This window comes from Phoca vitulina, unplaced genomic scaffold (assembly GCF_004348235.1).
Source record: "Phoca vitulina isolate PV1807 unplaced genomic scaffold, GSC_HSeal_1.0 scaffold11, whole genome shotgun sequence".
Taxonomy (NCBI): Eukaryota; Metazoa; Chordata; class Mammalia; order Carnivora; family Phocidae; genus Phoca; species Phoca vitulina.
In genome coordinates, this window is record NW_022589714.1 from 25,682,103 (window position 1) to 25,705,584 (window position 23,482).

Genomic DNA, 23,482 nt, shown 5'->3' on the forward strand with positions numbered 1-23,482 from the left:
ACTGCACCACCCAGGCGCCCCATACAAAACCTTTTAAAAGTCATTTTTTGTTGTTATTTTATTGGTCTTCCTTAGACCTCCATTTCATACCAATGATATTATGTTCACTAAGTCTAAAGAAACATGTTCTGGCTGTGGACTCTTTTAGGACTGGAGCTTTTCCGGATACTCAGTCAAGAATTAGCTTCAGACTTCATTGTTGTCTAAATGTACTTACAAAGAAGCAGCCTGAAACTGACTCATGGCTCTGAATATTCCTGAATTCATCAAATCAGGGTTTGCCTACACATTCTCACCCAAGGCCTTAAACTTCCAAGGATAAATATAGCCAAAAACAGATTATTTGTATTTCCTAATTTACTGTAGTCCTAAGAATCTCTACCACTTTAGAAAAATAAATGAGAAAATGTATTCATGTATAATCAACACTTGAGGATTTCTTTTTAGCTAAAATTCTTCTAAGAAATAAAATGATATAACAGACTTGCCTTATCATATCAAATAAGTGGTACATCAGAATAGGGGATCCTGTAATCTGCATGGGAACAATAATAGCTAACATTTATCACATGCTCAGTGTGTGCTAGACAACATCTTAAGCAATTTACATATGTTTATTTATCTAACCCTCCCAACAGCCATACTATTTTGTTTTTTTCTGTTATTAATCTCATTTTATAGATAAGAACATTTAGGCCCCGAAAGGCTTACATTAAGCCACAAGATAATAAATGTCAATGCCTGAATCTGACCCAGGCAGTAGGACCACACAGTCACATTCATAATTGCTACAAGACATTGTCTCTCCAGAGTCCAATAAAGATCATTTTATTTTTTGCTCATAGTTTTAAAACTTAACTCTTCTAAATATTGGCATGGCACCTAAAAATATCATGAAATCAAACAACTAAATGCTACCACTGTACAGTAATGCTATAATCCTGTTTTTATCTCCTTTAAGCTCTTGGGGTCTTGTATCATTTTTTTTAAAGTAGAAATTGATTTTTGTTCCAACTCAAAATACATAAAAATGGATTTTTTTTTCACACCACTCTTAGAATTGTGAAAGGGGAGAGAAAGGTACTGAAGTGCTATTTCACCCATAAAACCCTCTGAAACACCCAGTGATAGGACCCACACGGAAAATACCAGTCTTACAGCCCGCAGAGAGAGGGAAGGTCTTTTCTTATTTCTTATGCAGGCCAGTAGTTTTCAAAATTTGGAAAGGTGTGACAGTTTGGTAGTTTTATTTTTAGATCTTAAGCCACAGTGAACAGGACCAGAAATCATTCATAATGAGGAAATTAGACCAAAAAAAAATAACCTTTTAGAAAAGAAACACTAAATGAAAGATCATGTTGTAGTCATGTTTCTACAAAGAGACATTATGCAAAAACTAGCCAGTACATCAGAGCTAGGGAAAAAAGGGGGGTCTTATGAATTAGCTGGTTTACATGAATAATTTTGACATAACAGTTTCATCTAATCACACTGTGAATTTAGATCTCATCAAGCAGTCGATTTCCAATGTACCGACAAATGACTATGCTGTCGTTTATTGCCCATTTTGTTATAATGCAAGCTACTCAGCCCTATTTCTCCATGCCCTGAGTCACACTTCTGTTGCTCTTGCTAACCCTTTCCTGACTCCTTTCGATATCTTTTGAAATTTTTTTTGTATTTTTGCACAATCACATATTTTATGTAAACCTCAGGCTGCTAGGTGTTCTGCTTTTCTATTTACTGATTCTTGTCCTCAGTTTTCATTGTCTTTATAATTGTATACAGTCATGTACACATAAATGCATACTGTCCAAGTACACAAGCATGTAAATGAACATGTATAAGAATAACATGTGGTTACCTAGACATTCCCAGTATTGGTTGAGTTGTCTTCACATCTCCAGAAATGGAGTCAGGTTTTAAGTCCATTTGGAGATAAGAAAATAGTTGAGAGAAGAAAGGTGACTTACCCAAACTAGAGCTCAGAATTCCTATCTCCAAGCTGGGAAAGTAGCCTATCCAATTTATACATTTATTTATATCACCTGCTTGCTAGTAGCAATTTATTAGTCAGTCAGCTACCATACACATTTTACATACATGTCAAACACACACGTACGCCACCACCACCAGTAACACCACCACTACCACCAGTAACACCACCACCAGCAGCAGCAATAATACCAGCTTAGCAACAAGGGCAATGGGATGTCCTTTGATTTCCTTTTCTGTTTTCAGAAAGAACACAATCGGGGTTCCTGGGGTGGCTCAGTCGGTTGAGTGTCTGCCTTCGGCTCAAATCATGATCCCAGGGTGGCGGGATCGAGCCCCATGTTGGGCTCCTTGCTCAGTGGGGAGTCTGCTTCTCCCTCTCCCTCTGCCGCTCGCGCTGCTCATTCTCTCTCCCTCACTCTCTCTCTCTCAAATAACTAAATAAAATCTTAAAAAAAAAAAAGAACACAATAATTTGGAAGGACAGCCCCCATACAGCCCATGATAATGTGTAGAGCAAGGGACTTGGAGCTCTGATTCAGAAATCTATGCTATTTTGATTGCAGCATGCTTAATATCTGAATAGGTCCAGGCTGATGAGATCTTAGGACTGGAGGAAAATAAAAAAGGAGTAACTTAACTGGGAAAAAGATGAGAAATGTAAGGCATTTAAAATGTTTTTACCACAAAATCATGCCTGTGATTTGCCTCACATTCATCATTTAACCTCTGAGTCTGCAAATGGGGGTAATAATCCTCCAACCCTTCATCATTCACTGAGGTGCCATAAAGATGAATTTGGTCTGCTCCTGATGCACTTAAGGCTCCTTAGAGATTGGCAGTGCATAATAGAGGAGGTTTCAGTAGCCTCCTACCTCTTGTGATGAGCAAAGAAATAATTGGGTAACACCATGATTTTTGAAGCTTGCATCAGTTGTTTCACCTTGATGAATATTGTCTTTATTTCCTAGCATCATGCTATCAAAATAATACCCTGATTGATTTTTTAATAAACTTGATTTTTTAGAGCAATTTTAGGTTCACAACAATATTGAGCAGAAGGTACAAAGAGTTCTCTTTTATCCCCTGCCCCCATATATGCGTAGCTTCCCCCATTGTCCACATCCCCTTACTGGAGTAGTGTATTTGTCACAATTGATGAACCAACATTGACATATTATTGTTCCCCAAAGTCCATAGTTGACATTAGGGTTCGCACTTGGTGTTGTACATTCTATGGATTTTGATCAATGTATAACAGCATGTATTGCTATAGATCGAATGTTTGTCTTCCCCACGCCCAAATTCATATGTTGAAAACCTAACTCCAAGATGATGGTGTTAGGAGGTGGGATCTTTGAGAGGTGATTAGAGTATGGCTGTGGAGCCCTCATGAATGGGATTAGTGCCTTTGTAAAAGAGACTCCAGGGTAAAAAGATGGTCTGTAAACTAGAAAGTAGGCCCTCACCAGACAATGAATCTGTCAGCACCTCGTTCTTAGATCTCAGTCTCTAGAACCATGAGAAATAAATTTCTGTTTTTTATAGGTCACCCAGTCCTATGGGTATTATGTTATAACAGCCTGAACAGACTTAGATCTATGTCTCCACCATTGCAGTATTATACAAAATGGCCTGACTGCCTTAAAAATCCTCTGTACTCCACCCAGTCACGCCTTCCTCCCCTTTTTGCCCCTGGGAACCACTGATCCTTTTATTATCTCCATAGTTTTGCCTTTTCTAGAACGTCATATAGTTGGAATCAGATAGTATGCAGTATAAAGCTGCTATAAGCATATGTGTGCAAGCTTTTGGGCTGACCTAAGTTTTCAAATCCTTTTGTAAATACCAAAGAGCATGATGTCTGGATTGTATGGTAAATGTATATTTACTTTCGTAAGAAACTTCCAAATTGTCTTCCAAAATAGCCGTACCATTTTGCATTCCCACCAGCAATAAATGAGAGTTCTTATTGCTCCACATCCTTGTCAGAATTTAGTGTTGTCAGTGTTTTGAATTTTTGCCATCCTAATAGGTACATAGCCAAAAATTATTTAAATTTACAATTACCTAATGGCATATGATGTTGAGCCTGCTTTCATATGCTTGTTTCTAATCTGTATGTCTTCTATGGTGAAGTGTCTATTCATATCTTTTGTTCATTTTTTAATCCAGTTGTTTATTTTCTTATGGAGTTTTAAAGAATCCACTGTATATTTTGGATAACAGTCCTTTATCAGATGTGTCCTTTGCAAAATTTTTTTTTTTCTGAGAAACAAACAGGGTTTTATTTTTTTATTTTTTTATTTTTTTTTAATTTTTTTATTGTTATGTTAATCCCCATACATTACATCATTAGTTTTAGATATAGTGTTCCCTGATTCATTGTTTGTGCATAACACCCAGTGCTCCATCTTTGCAAATATTTTTTCCCAATCTGACTTGTCTTCTCACTGTCTCAAAATCCTGATTGATTTTTTAAATTTGTCCTGCATTATTTTTCAGATTATTTATTAGCTTTCAAATCAGTATTTGCATTTGATTCTGAACATAAAACTTATTTGTAAGGGCGCCTGGGTGGCTCAGTCGGTTAAGAGTTTGACTCTTGATTTCGGCTCAGGTCATGTTCTCAGGATCGTGAAGAGCCCTGTGTCGGGCTCTGCACTCAGCAAGGCATCTGCTCGTCCTTCTCCCTCTGCTCCTCCCCCACTCTCTCTCTTCCTCCCTCTCAAATAAATAAATAAAATCTTTAAACAAAACAAAACAAAAAAAACTTTCTTTGTAAAGCTTAGTTAAGCAGGAGTTGGCAATTGTCCCAATATTTATTTGTATATGTAAATATATTATAATTATATTCTAAATAGGGATAAAACAGAAGATGAGATATCTAGAAATTTTGCATGGAGTCCCAAAACTCCAGTTGTGTTGCAAATAATTTAGAGAAATAGGAAAAGTAATTTGGTGAGAGTTGAATTCTCTGCCTTCACATTCACACCTTCACCTATATAAACATCAATAACTTAGAACAATAAACAACAAAGTTTTACAAATATCTTCTTAGCTTTTTAGAAGAAAACCATATGAAGATCGCTCACGTTAACTTCTAAGCCTCAAAATGGCTGATTTGCAATGACCAGGCTAATTAAGTTTAGAATTAAGTGTATTTTAGAAACCCATGGAAATCAAACCTCTTGGAAGAATGTTTTCGTTCATTATAAAATCAAGATTTGGGTATGTATTTCTAATCTATAAATTGTCTGGAGGGTGATAAAGGAAAGAGAACCATAGATCTGCTCTGTACTTACTGATGCTTTGGAAGCAATATCCGTGATAGTACAGAACGCAGCCAATTAATGGCTTTTGTGGTTTGCTAAATGCTTGAGTAAAGTTGAGGTGTTTAATAACCACAAAAGCCCTTTACTGCCACTAGAGTCCTAAGGCTTCAGTAGCAATTCATATTCTAGACCAGCATTAAAGCTGGTTCAACAAACCAAAGTGTAAATCTCTTTTTAAAGCATTTTCTTTCTCCTCCGGAGGATTTGTTGATACTATTTTTAAAATCTTTTTAAATGTCTTTTTGTTTCAGTGACTTTGCAGTAAAGAAGTACATGAAATGAGATGGTTTGCAAAGCAAAGTATCATTTGAGTACGTGTTTTGTGAAGACATTATTACATTAATAGATAAGAATACAGCCACATTTCCATGTGTGCATAGCACCCGAATCATCTATATTTCAGTGCTACAGTTGGAAAGTAAAAATTCAGTAGCCTGTCCTCCTTTTGATATCCATGGCAGACTTCTTCATGAGAAAGTCTTATGGAGACAGTTTGGGCATTATTTAACTGGATTATTATGACCACTTTTTCATTTTCCAGCTATAGAAATAGAGCCAGAAATGACTTGTTCAAAGGCCCAAATCTGCCCTCATTCTAACCTTCACCGTCTCATGTCCAGACTGCTCTAAAAGTCTTCTACAGTAATTGAGTTTCTGTAGAAGAAGTGAATGATATCCCTCTGACTCCAGTCCCTCATCCACATTCCTGAGTAATCCTTCCAAAACCTGTCCATGGTGATGCCATTCTGTGAGTACTCATTATCTTGAGAACACAAACCTCCAATCTCCCAATCTGCGTTCTCTCCACACACCCTTCTACGGTCTACCTCAGACATGATGCTTTAGGAAAATTGGATTATTGACTATTGTATCCAATCACTTTTCTATCATGACTTCATGACTTTACATGTTCAAATCTTCCTAGATTGTTCTTTTTCACCTCTACCAAATTTCCACCTCTCTTTCTGATCCCTAAATGCCTTCATGTAAGGGCATTTATGTTCCCTCTTATGATTAATAGACTATGTTTTTTGCCTTTATTTATTTAGTTTTTTGTAAGCAGGGTTCTTAAAGACAAGCTATCCATATAGGAGAGAATCACATCACTCCTTAAAAAAATCCCGGATTTAAAAAGACTCCTTGTTTACAAATAATGTTTGCTTTCATTTTTTAAGAATAGAGAGAGATGAGGCAACCTCACATTCACTATCTTTCCCAACTCAGTGATGACACCACGACTGAGTCAGTAGCACAAACCAAAAATCTGGGAGTCACATTTGAGTCCATTTTCTTCACAACTCCCCACATCTGATCCATCAGCAGTTTCCGTAGATTCTGCCAGATACGTCCACAGGTAACCAGTGGCCCTTCCTCTCTACCACTCTCCTCCATGGTGATGGCAGAGGCAACTGCCACAGCCAGCATGCCTACTGCTACAACAGTGTCTTCACCCTTCTGCCTGTTTCCACTCCAGTTCCAGGTTAATCCGTTTTCTTAATAGCACCCTGAATGTTCCCTCGAAGACATAAAACTGGAGGCTCCTGGGTTGTGCAGTTGGTTAAGCATCAGATTCTGTTTCAGCTCAGGTCGTGCTCTTGGGGTCCTGGGATGGAGCCCACCTTGGCTCTGCATGCTCATCGCTGACTCTGCTTGAGATTCTCTCTCTCTCCCTCCCCCCTCCCCCCCATGTTACCTGTCTCTCTTTCTCTCTCATAAATCTTTAAAAAAAAGACAAAATACTGGTTGTTTCACTGTCCATTTAAATTCTACATAGGCCGTCTATTATATTTAGAATAAAGCCAAGAAGAGCCAACATGATCTAGCCCCTGCCTACTTATCAGACCTAGTATCACTCTCTCCCATGCTCACTAAATTCTTGACATATGTGCGCTAGTGTTCTCTCTGTTCCTTAAAGAGTCACAGCTTCTTCCTGGCTCATGGCCTTTGCGTTCCAGCCACCTGGGAGACTAGATCCAGATCCTTGCATGTCAGGCTTCTTTACACTCAGGTCTCAGTTAGTAGGTTACCTCTTCAGACAGGCTGTTGCTGACATCCCATCTAAACCAACCTTTCCAAGCAGTCCCTCAGTCATGTTGCCCTGTTCCTTTTTATCACAGCATATGATCATCTGAAATGAGCTCACTTTTTCCTTTGTTTGCTTTTTTGTGGTCTGTTTCCCCACTTTAGAATGTAAGTTCAAGGAGGGCCACTTTGTTTACTATATTTGCAACACCTAGAACAAGTATATAGACAAATAAGCATATTTTTTATATTTAATATATATATAGTGTTACTATATTTAATAATAATATATTTTTTCACTGAGGAATGCAAAGTCCCAGATGCTCCCTTCCTGGCTCCTGGCCTTGTAGGTTTGTACAAGTTCAATAGAAATCCTGCTTTCTGTCCCTAGCTCTGAGTGGTATGAGCCTGCGCTGGTCGTATTCTAGATCTTTAGAACAAAGTAAGAATCCTACCTTCAGGCAACAGACAGGAGCATTGTAGATAGTATGCAGATGTTGCTTGAGGTTGTAATTCATAGGAAATAAAGGAAAACTGAAGTTCCTTTGGCTGGTCCCCAGCTCTTGAGAGCCTAAGATTTCTCCCATTGGGATGAAAACAAATCAAAGTATAACCTTCATCATCGAACATAGAACTAATGTTGATAAATCCTAGAGCATGTTCTTTATAGAACAATTAAATGGTTACCTTCTTTCAATCAAAGTTTGCAGAATAAATCTTAAAAGTGAGTGAAAAAGGGATTAGGGGAAGTTTGTGACCTGAATGCTAATTATTTTTTTTAAAGATTTTATTTATTTATTTGAGAGAGAGAGAGAGCATGCATGAGTAGGGGAGGGGAAGTGGGAGAGGGAGAAGCAGACTTCCCACTGAGCAGGGAGGCTGATGTGGGGCTCGATCCCAGGACCCTGGGATCATGCCCTGAGCCAAAGGCAGATGCTTAATGACTGAGCCACCCAGGCTCCCCATGAATGCTAATTCTTAATACTACTTCTCCCTTGGCTTTGATGAAAGGACTTGACAGACACAAGTGATTTGGTAGGGAAACTGAATGGTCTTGAAGTACCTGATATTGGACGTGATTCCAAGAAAACAGGCATTACCTTTACTCTTTGAGATGCAGGGTTAAAGAGGGAAGAGATCCAAGGCCTGAAAGGAGCCTTAGAGATGGACCATCAATTCCATGTTTGTTGAGAGGATCTGGTGGCTTCCTGCAGTGAATCCTTTCTACAGAAAGATTGATTCTGACAACCTGCAGTGTATGTTCATTGTGTGGAGAAGGAAAGGGTGCTGCCTGATTTAGCTGACTCTAGTGCTCTCGAGGAGCGCCATGCCAATGGCATGTGGGATTTGGGAATCTTGGGAGAAGCCTGGGACAGAGAGGTGTGCTGTCCCCCTTCAGAGGAGAAGTCCAGCATGCTAGCTGCTCTGCATGGGCCCATGACAGCAAAGAACCCAAGTCTTCCTGCTTAACCATCTGCCCCTGACGAAGAGGCTGCAACTCAAGACCAATTCAGAGGCTAAACAAACCCACCCACAGATAAACGAATACAATTTATAGCCCATTAAAGGGCCTTAGTCAATTGGAGGAAGAAAAATCCAGCCAAATAATTCACCAGAGGGTTCCTATTGACGCAGAACCAGTGGAAGCAAGGAAAAGAAGGAACGACGTATATCTCGCTCCTCTAACTCTGAATCCACTTCCCAATTCTAATTTATTTCATGAGGCTACGTAAGAACTTTCACATCATATTTTGATACATCTTCTAATACTTCTTCATTGTATTGCATTCATATATCACAAGTCCATTTCTTCAGCTACGGACCATGGAGCTAAAGTTTTTCATCAAGTGTTTATTGGCTTCCTTTCCTGAGTATGCGGTAGCTGAACTCAGCCTCCTTCACCCTCGCTGGATACTCTCACTCCTGCTCCCCTATGCTTGGCTTCTGTGCTACATTCACCTTTCCCACCTGGCAAATGATTCTGCTCACTTCTAATGCGGCATTTGAAAAAGTGACATTTTAATTATTTTTAAGGACTACCCTATTGTAATATGATTAAATATTCAGGAAGAATACCATGCAAAGAATTTTTTTTAAAAGATTAAATTTGGAAGGAACTGGTAGCTGCAAGCCAAACAAAAGGATAATTTTAAACAAACAAAAAAAGGCATGCACAGCATATTTTATACTCTTTTCAAAGAGCTTCAAAAAAGTTGCCATGGCTGAGTAGGTTGTTGTTTTCCTGATTAAAAAACACAGAAGGAATCATTACAGTATTTTCACTTGGGAAAAAACAAAAAGACTTCTAGGAGAGATTTTTCTCATGAGCCACCTATATACTCTTCTTAGTTAATACTTTTCTTTCTAAAACAGAAATGTAGGGGCACCCGGCTGGCTCAATCGGTTAAGCGTTTGACTCTCGATTTTGGCTCAGGTCATGATCTCAGGGTCGTGGGATGGAGCCCCCGTCAGGCTCCGTGCTCAGCGCGGAGTCTGCTGGACATTCTACATTCTCTCCCTCCCTCTCCCTCTGCCGCTCTCCCTGCCTGTGCTATAAATAAATAAGCAAATAAATAAATAAATAAAATCTTAAAAATAAATAAGCAAATAAAACAGAAATGTAGAATTCAACATTTTTTTAAATAAAGTAAAAAGTAGCAACCACTAAAAAATCTTTGTAATATTGGGAATAAATTATTATTTAAATCAACAAAAAGAAAAATGAATTGAGCATACACTGATTCAGAGCATATTAAGAAGGCATCCCTCCTTGCCCAGAAAGAAGAACGTTTCATGAACAGGTGCAGGGATCTAGTCATCTGGAGTCACTTAAGTCCTGCTGGTTAAGGGGCTTTTCTCCACTGTGTCTCCAACACCTACATCAATGTCTGGAACTTACCTGCTGCTCAAAAATACATTGAATAAATGATGATTTATTTAGCAAAGCGCCATGAAGAACTTCTAAAAATCTAGTTGTTTAGATGCATTACTATCTTGAATATATAAATTTTCTATGTCCAGGGGAAGGCTCAGAATTACAAGGTTATTCATAAAAAAATCACCCACATGTGCCATAGTCTATCAACGTTTTTCATGCAACAGAATTCGTACTCTTCTCTAAATGTATCTTTACCATGATGATTTCTTTGTTAAGAAGAATTTGGATCCATTTGATCAATGTACCAATAACTATCATCAGTTCTGTGTTAGCCAGGAGTTTGTTTTGTGTCTTCGTAAATTAAGGTAGATATAATATGCCAAAATATTGAATCAATGCCTATTTCAACTTAAAATTCAGAAAGAGCTCCTGTATCATGTGTGCAGTAAAGTTGCCAAGGAAATTTGCTGAAGAAAATAGGGTCATTTTGGTTCTATTTAAACAAATGGAACTTGGTATTTTTAGAGTAACAATCCAAATCTCTCATTTGCCATTATTTAAATATTTATCTACTACTCTAACTTGAGGTACTGGCTGATTTTATAAGCCAGTGTAGGTGAAGTCATAACACCAAATACATGAATCAAATATACTGAAATACGTGAATCCTTTGGTGCTCAATCAAAAGGTCTTGGCTCCTGGAGCTCATATATCAGTGGCCAATGTTTGCTAAGGTTTAATAAAATAAGATAGAAAATAAGCCAATCATCCTGCAAAATATCTACCTAAAAATCTGTATAGGTATTATCTTATTTGATGATTTTTATATAGTGCGCAACATGAGTTGGTAATGGGAAAAAAAGAGAAAACATTCTTGAGTGACAGAAATTGCCTTCACTAGCAGTTCAAGATACAAAGTCCACAATTTTACTTTGTGCTATTCTATGTCCTTTGGCGAATAAGCTTTACAAAGCCTTTATCTAGACCTTATGCTGAGTCATGCACCGAACAGATTCTTAATAAGTCTGAACTGACTGTCTTTGACCACATTTTGTTAATGAGGTTTCCTGGTGCCACGCCTGGGCTGATTAAAACTCACCCTGTGTTGGCTAAGAGCTGTTATCTAATAGCCTAAGATGTTTTGCTAAATAATATCCAGCACAGCATTGGTTGTTCTCCGAAAGAGCTTCCTACCCATTCTAATACAGCTACAGATTTGATATTGGCACAGGACCCATTACCTCCCAGACTTTCTTGTTTATTACTCTAGTGAAAGTGCCCTAACCTAATTGTCTGTAGGGACTTGGGAAATCCCAGGTCTCTTTGTCTTGGCCCAGACAGGTTACGGTCTGCATTTCATTCCCCCCCGATGTGGTCTGACAGTCTCAGCATTGGTAGAGCTGAATATACGTTCACATGTTACCAGTGGTTATAATCAGTTTTAAATGTGCAGCACCAGTGCCCATCGGAGTCTCAGAGGAGGGAATTTGGCGGGAAAATTGTCCCTCACTGTGACCCCAGGTAGCCTGTCTACACCTGTTATCACCTGGCATCTATCCACAAGTGAAATAATCTTCCCAATTTGTATTTGGGCAAAATGCCATCATAACAGATGGACATGAGTGTATGTAACTGGAAGTTATGCATATACATTAAATATGCAGACTATGAACATGAGTCCTTTCTAGGAACATCCAAACATCTGTCTCCTCTGAGCTTTTGTGTATACCGTTTACACCATATGCCGTCACAATGGGAGGGCCTTGTCGGAGATATAGAAAGGAGCACGCATGAATTTCATGGAAATTGTTTCATAGGGCTAATTTGCCTCACCCTAAGCAAAAGGAATATATAACAAATACTGTGAATATCTTTGTTTTTATTTGAAGGGGGCGATTTTTAAAAACTGATTTTGGTAGCAAACAAGCAAAATTTTGGACATTATAGGAAAAATAAAGTTGAAATTTGAATCAATCCTAAAAATGTGTTTGTATGGTATGCGTGTGTTAATTAAGCCTTGATAGATTCATTTGAAAGTTCACTGTTAAAATCCCTTCTGTCTGAAACCAAAGCTGCAGATCAAACCAGTCAGCATTTGTAAAGCGCCTTTTAACTCATCTGCAAGGCAAAGGGTGTTCTTAATGTGTGTATGATTTATTTACTGTTGGTATACCTTGAAGTGTGAAATCCCAGTAATTTCGAATCTTATCTAAAATAGTATTAAAGTTCATCAGTAAGTATAACTCATTTTCTTCTTGACAGAACATTATCTTTATAATATGGGTAAGTTTTATTTCAAAAATTTTGTAATATTCTGGTTTCGCACACAAGTTAAATACATAAGATTTTATTTTTTACATTTATTATTTTATTATTTATTTTTATAAATAATATTTTATATTATGTTTGTTAAAATGTTTATTTTATTACTTATTTATCTTAAATAACTGGAAATTAATTTTTCCATTTTTGTTCATCCTGAATTGTCATAACTTAACCTTTCTTTGTCCCTTATGAACTTTTTCACATGCTTAAGTATTTATTTTTCTATCTCTGTTTCTTTCTCTCTCAAAGGTCTTTTAATATCAAATAAGAACAAAAATAATACTAAAATAATATCATAAAATACAAATGATCATAATTACTACTTATAAACTTATATTTTTACTTTTCAGTGAATGTATGTGCTAGCGAATTGGGCGTTAAAATTATAAATGCCATAAAACTACAATCACCCATTCGTAGGTATAATTATTTTATGACTCTAGAACCTTAGAACCATAGTTCACTCAGGTGAACTATGTGGTTATATACTTTTTATAAGATAATATTTATAAGGTAAACTTGGAATGTTTTGTTTACTTGTATCTTTAAGGTTTTATATAACTGAAAAAAAATGATGTTATATAACTGAAGCATCAACAACACATGCCATAGTTAAATGTTCAACTGGATATACTAGCTTCAGGTAGACTCATGTTCTGGTTATGAAAGATTAATTGAAAATTAGATCTGTGCTTAATGAAGACTGGAAAAAGCACTATAATATAAAATTACAGAATTTAGGGTTTAGAAAATTATATTTATATTATAAAAATAATCCACAGAATATATTCAGTCTAGAAAATATTTAGTATCAACTATCCTTGCATGTGGGCATTAAAAAAGTTCTCTTCCATATTTATTTGCAACATGTAGATGCTTCATTACTATAAATACAGTGGTGTATATATTTTGGTTGTCTAATTAGAAAAACTTGAGTTTATTAAAAGACCTGGTCTTTTAACATTTAATGATCCAAACACTGTATTTAATAAGTTAACTGACATCTTCAATGATACAAATTTACATTAAAAGTATTAGAAAATTTTTATCACTGCATTATTTTACTAATCTCTTATACAATCTTTGTGCTAATATTCTATTATCACAAATATGTGCAGATGACATTCAAATTTACTCTCCCAACCCAGATCTGAATTTCTAAGATAACACTTAATGTCACTTTGGCATTTTAAACCTAAGGTGATTAAGACCAACTACAAGGGGCACCTGGTAGCTCAGTGGGTTAAGGGTCTGCCCTCAGTTCAGTTCATGATCCCAGGATCATGGGATCCAGCACCACACATCTGGCTCCCTGCTCAGCAGGGAGTCTGCTTCTCCCTCTCCCTCTGCCCCTACCCCACATCGAGCACATGCTCTCTCTCAAATAAATAAATAAAGTCTTAAAAAGACCAAATACAAATTCTCCGCCTCTAAACTTTTTTTCCCTCATTGCTTCTTTTATATGGTTAATGTTCTACTTCTAACCATCCCTGCACCTAAAAATGTCTTTTGTCCCTACCTTTCCCAATCATATCATATACTTCCCAGTCGAAGACTCCTAAATTTTTTTGTCGTTGGCCATATTCCCTCTCTCTTACCCCACCACACACGTGCACACACAGCTTTTCATTGTTGCTGCAGCTTATCTGAGCCAACCAGATTGTTCTGGTCTCCTGCCCAAGATATGGTTTGTGTCTGTCCACTCCATGACTCTTTAATATTGTCCTATTAAGTGAGGTGTTAAAAAATTGGGCAATATACAATTCATTTTCTTAAAAAATATCAATTACTACCCTTTTTGGTAATCAATAATCAGCTTCAAGTTTCACGTTTAATCTGTATATAACCATTTTTAAGTAAAAGAACTGCAAGTACTCCAATTTAATCAGAGTATAAGGTGCGTTGAACAAAATAAGCTCCACAAGCATTAACATTAGTGTATTTATCAAAGCTCTCAGCTTTGTAATCTTAGGAACCTGGTTTTGTCAACACTTTGTATATTCATTTGTGCCCTCCAAGAAGCAGATGCCAAATTGGGATTATACACATAAGGATTTTGATAGGGAAAATGTTCCTGTAACAACAACAACAAAAAAAATAATAAGGGAGCCAAGGAAGACTGGAGAGCCCTCACACTACAATATTTGACGGAAAGGAAAGAGAGGTGGAAGGGCCTAGACTGTCCTGGTGCAACGACATTAAAAGCAAGTTCAGGGGAGCCTGAATGGCTCAGTCAGTTGAGTGTCCAACTTTTGGTTTCCGCTCAGATCATGATCTCCAGGTCGTGAGATCGAGCCCTGTGTAGGGCTTCATGCTTGGTGGGGAGTCTGCTTGAGATTCTCTCTCTCCCTCTGTCTCTCACCTCCCCCTTCTAAATAAGTAAATAAATCTTAAAAAAAAAAAAAAAAACAAGTTCAGCAAGGTTGTCAGAGAATCCTTGAAGCACAGGCAAAGGGGTCCCGTGACTCCCAGGAATGGGCCTATTTTAGCATCTTGACCACATTTGGTCATTGACTAGGAGTTGTTCTTGGGGAGCATGGTCTTAGGAGCAATAGGATTTCAGAACAGAACAACTGGGATTCTTAGTCAATTACATCTGTAGTCAGAGGTCTGTATTCTCTTGACCACCACAACCCTGGAAGATGATCCATTTCTTTAAACAGAGTATCTAGCTAAGCTTATAGAAAACTTGATTATATATCAACAGTAGTTGTTTTGCTTACACTAGGAATTAACCCACAGTGTCAAATATTCATGTCAATAAGATAAACAGATTCTCTCCATGTTAGCAGGTTTCTGTCTAGAAGCTGAATTCCAATCTGCAGTTGGATCGGTGAACATAGACTCTGAATAAAGTGTTTTAAGTGGACAGTTCAAACTTTAATGACACTAGGGTATGACATTAGCTATATTTACCTCCATACTAGGGCTGTACCTGCCCTACAAGAAACATGTAGATCACACCTGGGCCTATGCACCCTCTTTTGGACAGGAGAGGAAAAAAGCTGCTGAAGTATGCCGCTCTGACTTTGGTCTCTCATGTTCCAGGCTGACCAGCCCCCTCTGTATTTGTTAGTTTTTGCAGAAAATAAACCACCAGAATGCTGACTTAAAGCACCACTTTATTATTTATTTCTACCCATTCTGGGGGTGAGAGGGTGATTTTTCCACTCTTCATCAACTTGACTCATATTGGATGGCCCAGGATGACCTCACTCACATGTTTGGGAACTCAGATGGGATGGTGGGAGGGAAGGGGTGATTGGAGCCTCTCTCCACATGGTCCTCATTATCCAGAAAACCAGCCTGGGCTTCTTCATCTGGTGGCAAGAAAGGGCAAGCTCCAGTATGGAAGCACTTTTCAAGTCTTTGCTTTTGTCACCTTTCTTCTTGTCCAGTTGGCTAAAACAAATCACATGGATAATTCTAGAGTCAGTGTGATGGGACCTTTCCAAGATATGGATGCAGGGAGGCCTGATCAAATTGGGAATTATTCTTTCATACTGTCTGATTAATATGTTTCTCCTCCTTCTCCGCTATTTTATCCCCAGTCTCTTCCTCCCCCTCTTCTTTATGAGTATACAATACATAAGACTACATCCACATTATTACATTTTCTGATTCTAGCATAAAAGTAAAATTTACATATATTGGATTCATCTGCAATTTCTGAATTTTTAAATTTCAGTGTTGCCAACAATGAAAATCTATCTCACTTTATAATTCATAAGGACCCTGAGAGTTCATGGGTTTTCCTCAGATAAGAAACTGCAGTGATCCTCTTGCCAATTAGGAATATTACATGGGAAAATTATGGAATTAATTTTTCATTTTAATAGTGGCTGATCAATTCACTCAGGTGAATTAACAGTTCATCAGAAGTAACAATTCATCACATTCCCTGATCCTAATGAAATAATAGACATGTTTATTCTTCAGTTTGATGGTTGCTTGAATGTGAAAATTAAGAAGTAGAAGTGGAAAATATATATTACAGTGGAAACTGTAATTTTCTACTATATAGCTCTTCTGTCAGTCAACGGTGCTGAACCCATTATGAGGTGCTGAAGAGGAGGAACATGAAAGCAACATGTTAAAAATAAGAAGATAAATGCTTTGGAGTGACTAGTACTTCTGCTTGTAATCAAGGCAATTTTGGGAGCATGAGATAAAGCTGTGCATTAGAAATCCTTGTAGGCTGAATGCATCCCTGCCTTTTTCTAAACAGAGGTGTGTGGGTGCGGATGCACAGTGTTTGGTTAATATTACCATACACATATATGCAGAGCTAAACTGGCAACATTGGTGAGATGATACACTTGGTTTTTGGGCCCACAACTAGGCTTCAAACATCATTTCTGTCAGCATGCCCTTTACAGATATTTCTAGTGTCCACTTCTAGGCTCCTCTCCAGCACTAGCAAATCCACTACAGTGATTTCACTTAAACATATATCTACTGAAAAAGAATTTAATCAGATTGGCCATTTGGTAAAAATAACCAGTTATTCAGTTTTGTATTATTCAAGCAAGGGTGTGTGTGTGTGTGTGTGTGTGTGTGTGTGTGTATTAATAAAAGGAGAGACAAGTAAGACTGATATTTGTTTTTTAAAGAGTATTCATCGTTAGTGACCCCAATCCATTCTTTGGTCCCATTAAAATGTTTGATATATTTCCACACTGATGAAAGATAAAGAAAGTCCCTTTGACTTTGACTGAATCTCTGGTTATTGCTGTGAAATTTGCCTTTTACTATGGCTATCTTTCCATCATCCCAATGCTAGAACACAGAAAATTCCTTATTTTTAAATATTGTCCATCAAGTTGTTTGGTTGGATCGCACAGCTTCTCAGTTGTCTGAAACTGTGCCATATGATTTGCCCTTCTTTATGATTTTAACACAGTGTCTACTTCGGGCCTTGAGATTGCCCGTTTTTGGTCTATGCATCACTAGCTATTTGAGTATCATGCAGTCATTTGCAATTTACACATACCATCCCAGTAGAGTTGTTTTTCGGTAATCTTTATGCTAATCATCACTTTGGTATATTCCACGATTTTGTTCTGTATTGCTGTCTTTCCTTTTCTGGCTAACACATCAAGTGATATCCCAGCACATTTCATCTGATTTCCTGCTGAGTACTTCCTTGATAAAAGAAGCAACTTCAATTTCTGTATATAAAAATAGGAATTTAAAGTATATACACTTCTACATCATTTTAGATTTTCATATACAAGGCTCCAGAAAATAGAAGAAAAATGTCCTTTGATGTTGTGTTTGTTCAGCTCTAAGAACCCCCATGCCCTATTTTAACTCATCGGGTCATGTTTTTTGTTTTTGTTTCCCTAGGACTACAATGATGAAATTCGTCAGGAACAACTACGTGAATTATCTTACTTAAATGGCTCAGAGGACTCTGGTCGTGGCAGAGGTATTAGAGGCAGAGGGATCAGAATAGCTCCCACAACCCCTTCAAGGTACATTAGCTCTTACTTGAAATAAATTAACAGCAAATGAGGATGGCAAGCCTTTGCTGACCTGCTCTGTGCCATGGTCACAGCTAGGAATAAACAACAACACCAGCCACCACGACAAAAACCATGACATTGAATGCTTACATGATGCATAAGCACTTTCATAAATTAACTCATCAAGTCTTCCATACTGGGGTTAAGTATTATTCACAGGTGACAAATCGAGGTACAGAAAGGTGTCAAGAATTTGCCCAAGGTTACACCAGCAGTCTGACTCTAGAATTCACAGGTAGAGCTTTTAACAACTATCCTAAGAAAATAAGAAGTGCAAACCTGAGACTTTCTTCTTGGTGGTTCTGTCCTCAAGATTAGAGCATGCAGATGATACAATTATTTGCCTTTTTTGAACCAGGATGACATTGCATGAAGAGAAAGTTAAAAATGTGTCTTTCTGGATTGGTAGAGAGACAGGTGATGATTAGCTAGGTAGGTAGACACTTAGATGGATAGGTAAATAACAGATGCACCACTAGTCCAGAAATCCAGAAGCACACTTCTTGTATGGTTGATGGTAAGAGTATTGAAAGTTCAGGTACATTTGACTTTGCAATGTCCTTGGTCAACAGAGAGGATTTTACTGGGTGTTATTCACTTTGCAGAAAAAAAAAAAACCAAACATTGGAATCTTTCTGCATCAGAATTTGTTTTGTACGATTCTGAATTAGTCAAGCTTTCAATAGAAAGCTTTGGTTTGCGGAGAGGTAAGGCAAAAGATACTCACAGCTTCACACATAGACTGTGTAATTCAGTCATTCTCTCTACCCTGTTAGAGCTGGCCTTCAAATCTCTAAAGGATGTAGATCTAGAATATTATTTCATACCTTGCATAGAAATCATCTTCAGAGATTCTAGGATACTTTGCTGATTCAATTTATTTATGAAATTATGCCCCAAATATTGTCAATCACCAGTGTCAAAAAATCAGTTTTAACATTTAAATCATAAACACCTCCATTTTGTAATCAGAAAAAAAATAGAAAATGATAAATATCATAAATATCCAAGTAAAATACCAAGGCAATAGCTATCTAAAAATAAAATGTGGTGGGACGCCTGGGTGGTTCAGTCAGTTAAGTGGCTGCCTTCACTCAGGTCATGATCCCAGCGTCCTGGGATCGAGTCCCGCATTGGGATCCTTGCTACGTGGGGAGCCTGCTTTCTCCCTCTGCCTGCCGCTCCCCCTGCTTGCGCTTGCTCTCTGTCTCTCCCTCTCTCTCTGACAAATAAATAAATAAAATCTTAAAAAAAAAAAGTGGCAATTCTGAAAATTACGTTTGACTAAAGGAAAACTTAAAATCTTCTAGAGATTATTACATTTTTATCCCTAATGATGAAAATAAGAGCTCTGTAATGCTAATTAAGAACACTTTTTACTGCTAAAAATTAATGTGACATAACTTTTTTTATGGATATACTTTTTATGGAATCAGTCTTTTATAAAACCTTGTACATTTCTAACCTCATCATGATGGGTTGTGAAATGATATCATTGCAGGTAATCCTAAGTTGATTAAATCATATGCCTTAAATAATGAAACTGTCACTTTTGTAATTCCCAAAATGCCAAATTTTATATGGTGTAACCTAATATATATTTAGTTTTATATGGTGTAACCTAATATATATTTAGAAAGTCTACAGAGGGGGGACAAGTTTTTTCTATTCTATATTCCTGAAATTAGGACCATTTAAAAAAAATAATGCATTAACTTGCTTTTGAGATTATAAAATCTTATTAATAGATTTTGTTTTGTTATTGATGGTCCTTAATGTAACATTATATTTGAGTATTTGAGTGGATCATATAAGATTTAAATTTCAGTAAAGTTTCATTCTAAAATATTAATCTTTAATGGTTTAATAAAGAATAGTGCATTGTGGTCTAGATTTTTAAATATGTTAGAAAAAAATTTGTTTGAAAGTTTTGTTTTTTACTATCCCATATATCATACAAATCTGATACTACATATGTAAAAAGAAGATAAAATTGTTGAAATTTAAACCTCACTTCAATGCTATATTGATATCATTAATGTATTAACGTTAATGAAAGTAGATGGACCAGAATTCTGCTGTCTTCTATTTCAAACCACATGATGGAAAGTATCTACAATTAAAAAAGAATAAGGAAACAGCTTCACAAAACAGAAAATCATATTGATTAGGAAGCTCTTGAAAACATGAGTTAATGGATGCTAATTTGTACATACTTATGACTTTATTAAGTCATTCAATTACACTTATATTCAAAAAGAATGGTGCCTGGGATACTTGAAAACTTCTACAATAATTTGTTGAAAATGTATTTAATTAAAGCAATTTTCATTTCAATAAATATATCTATAAAAACTAATCTTTCAGTAATTATGTATACCAGAGAACAAAGCATTACGTCTATATAATAATTTATAGTACGTAATTGAAGAATTAAGATATTTGACATCTCTGACACACATTATCATTATATATTGATTGAGAGCAAACTGCAGAGAATAAAACATTAGGGGCAGATTTTGGAGGCTTTTGTTTACTGCAATGAGAATTAATACATGGAACTAATGGAGTTTGTGAAAGAAGGGAGTAATCATACTTGTTTCTAAGAAAGACTACTCAGTCATCACTGTAAGTGAGAGAAAAGAATTAGAGTAATCAAAGAGAGACAGACAGAAACACACTGACTTATGGCATGGAAGCCGGTAAGAAGACAAGTCCATTATCCAAAACAGAAATGAACACTCTTTGGACTATAGAGATACAGTACTAGGTTAGAGATTAGAGTTTATAGGAATTAGTGCCCAATTAGATGTTGGAGAAGAAAGAATATTTGGCCCACAACAAGGATAACTCTCTGATGTCTAGCCTAGTTAGAGATTAATGACATTGTCAACTAAGATTAGGTGAAGAACCAAGTTACACAAAGAATAATTATTCCTATAATTAATTCAAGGTCTATGGATTGCTAGTGTGACCTTGAGCAAGTGACTTGTACTTTCTGTGACTTGGTACTCAACCTTTAAAATATCTCAGGATTAGCTACATAACAACGTTGTCAAGATTTTTAAATTAAGTGATACATATAAGACAGTGGTTCCCAAATTGGTCTGCACTTCGGAATCACTGAGAGTTTCCTGCCGTTAGAGATTGTGATATAATTGGCCTGGGGTGTGGCCTGGAATTTAGAATTTTTCAAAGTCTTCAGGAAATTCTAATATGCAGACAAGTGAAGGAACCTCTGATATAAGGCATATAATCCAGGATATGGCATGTGTTAGGAATGAAACAGGTAATAGTCATCATTAGCGTTAGAGAATGCAAGAGTCCAAAGAAGGCATTTTCCAGCTAGTAATCAATCCACAGAGATAAATATAACAAGTGCAGTGGGATGGGGACTGTAAATGAATCAGTGGATTTGGAAACTGATAGGTCACTGGTAATCTCAGTCAAGAGTATTTTCAACAAAGTGGGGAGGCAATAACTAGATTACATTCAGTTCAGGAATGAGCAGTCGGTAGAGAATTAAGGATGGAAAACTTTCAAGAAGTCAGAAAAATGAAGAATACTGTAGTGTAGATTCAGCCAGGGCCAGTATCCTAAAATAGGTGATGTGAAATTTCAGTTGAATTGGAGAAGAGGGATGTGAGATTAAAATTCCAAGGAAAGGACACAACGTATAGGAGGTGATGAGTCAGTTTCAGGAGATAGGTTTGCTAGGGCTGTGTTTGTGATGCAACTGGGGGAAGAATAGGGTGGGAAATCAGATCTGATATGAGCATCATATAATTTTAAAAAAATTTTAGAGAGAGAAAGGGAGAGAGCTTGAGCAGGGAGAGGAGCAAAGGGAGAGGGAGAGAGAATCTCAAGAAGACTCCCCGTTGAGCACAGAGCCCCACATGGGGCTCACTCTTACCACCCTGAGATCATGACCCGAGCTGAAATCAAGAGTCGACGCTCAAAGGACTGAGCCACCCAGGTGCCCTGAGCATCATATAATTTTAAAGCAGGAAGAATTGTTACAGATTCAGAGATCTGATTTTACCCATTAGAAAAAAAAAAATCCCCCTTAAGCCCAGGGAGTTATACTACTTACTCACCCGTGATTATTCAGTGGGATAGACAGCACTTGTGAATGTAGTGTAAAGCAGGGTGACATATAATTTACTACCCACAACTGGGCACTTTTCAGAGTGTTGAAGTGCTAAACTGAACAGGAAGCTAGGACAACAGTTGTAAATCAGAACTATTCTAGGCAAACCCAGACATATGCTCACGCTACTTAGGAGGAAACAGATTGATGCTTGGAGGCCCAGTGGAAGTAAAATTGGTCTTTACATCCTTTTTCAGAGATGTGTTTTATATTATCATGATAATATTATAGTGTATTCTCAGCTATTGTTGTGTTTGAAGCAGGCGCTGGGCCTTCTGGGTCTTTTGTATTTCACCTTCCCCAATCCAGGAGAGCATTCTCTGTACATTAGACTTACAAGAAGTTCTCTGATAATTTCTCTATTCATCAGCTCTATAATCTATTTAAAACTTTTAAAAACTCTACCAGCATTCTTACTGTTCGCTCACAAAAGCTCATTTTCTGCAAGCAAGAAAGAGCCAGCTGACTGCTATTCATAGCAGAAAGCATAACCTACATCCCCCATCTGTGGGCACAGCCAAACAGTGTGATTGTTGACATCCCAATGATCATCATTTTTCCCAAAGCTTTAGTGTTCCTGCTGAAAGCAGTGCTTTCTGGAGGTCAGCCTTTCAGACGTAATAAAAAGTGAAATAACCACGCTTTTGTCCAAAGACTTCAAACACTCAACCTTTCCAAAGGCCTTGGAAAACCATAAAAGTTGGCTGCAACCATTTGATCTTAGGCTTTTAATACAAGTTACTTTTGTGTCAAACACCGTAGTACAGAGCATTCAGTCGTTTCTTTTATTGCAGAATCCTGACGTATTTCACTAACACCGTAGTTACCATAGGAAGACAAATTATATTAGTGACGGTACCAGTTCAGGGGGTTGTATGCATGATGACAAATCAGTGACAATGATTTGTGATTTCAATGACCTCAAGCTTCAGCTACTGGAAGAAGCAGAATGATATCACCGTGCTTAGAGTTCCACATTTCACTAAAGTATGAAAGTGCAGACAGATTTTTTTGTAAATACAACATTGCACCTCACTGTCAATAACCTCCAACATGGAGGAGACATTGACATTCAGCAGTTCAGTTTCACGGATGGTCCATGAGCCATACAGGTTGCCTTGCTATCCAACATGCCTATGAGACCTTTCATAAGCTGAAATGGCATAAAGCAAAGAAGCAATTACCATTAATTTACATGGAAATTTTTTTTGAGTGTTCCCAGACCCCGGAAAAATAACCTCTCAGGCTC

The 23,482-nt window shown here is 37.2% G+C and overlaps 1 protein-coding gene across 15 annotated transcripts in view; it reads left to right on the plus strand.

The window, feature by feature from the left end:
* The window catches only part of KHDRBS2 (KH RNA binding domain containing, signal transduction associated 2), a 581,162-nt gene that overhangs the window by 341,042 nt on the left and 216,638 nt on the right, over positions 1 to 23,482 (plus strand). For all 15 annotated transcript variants that reach the window (XR_004300183.1, XR_004300185.1, XR_004300184.1 and 12 more), the window contains one exon: positions 17,905 to 18,032. Coding sequence is in view for 7 of the 15 variants with exons in the window: in XM_032409568.1 (XP_032265459.1) it covers positions 17,905 to 18,032 (128 nt within the window). In the remaining 8 variants the exon portion in view is untranslated. The remainder of the gene's footprint in view (positions 1 to 17,904; positions 18,033 to 23,482) is intronic.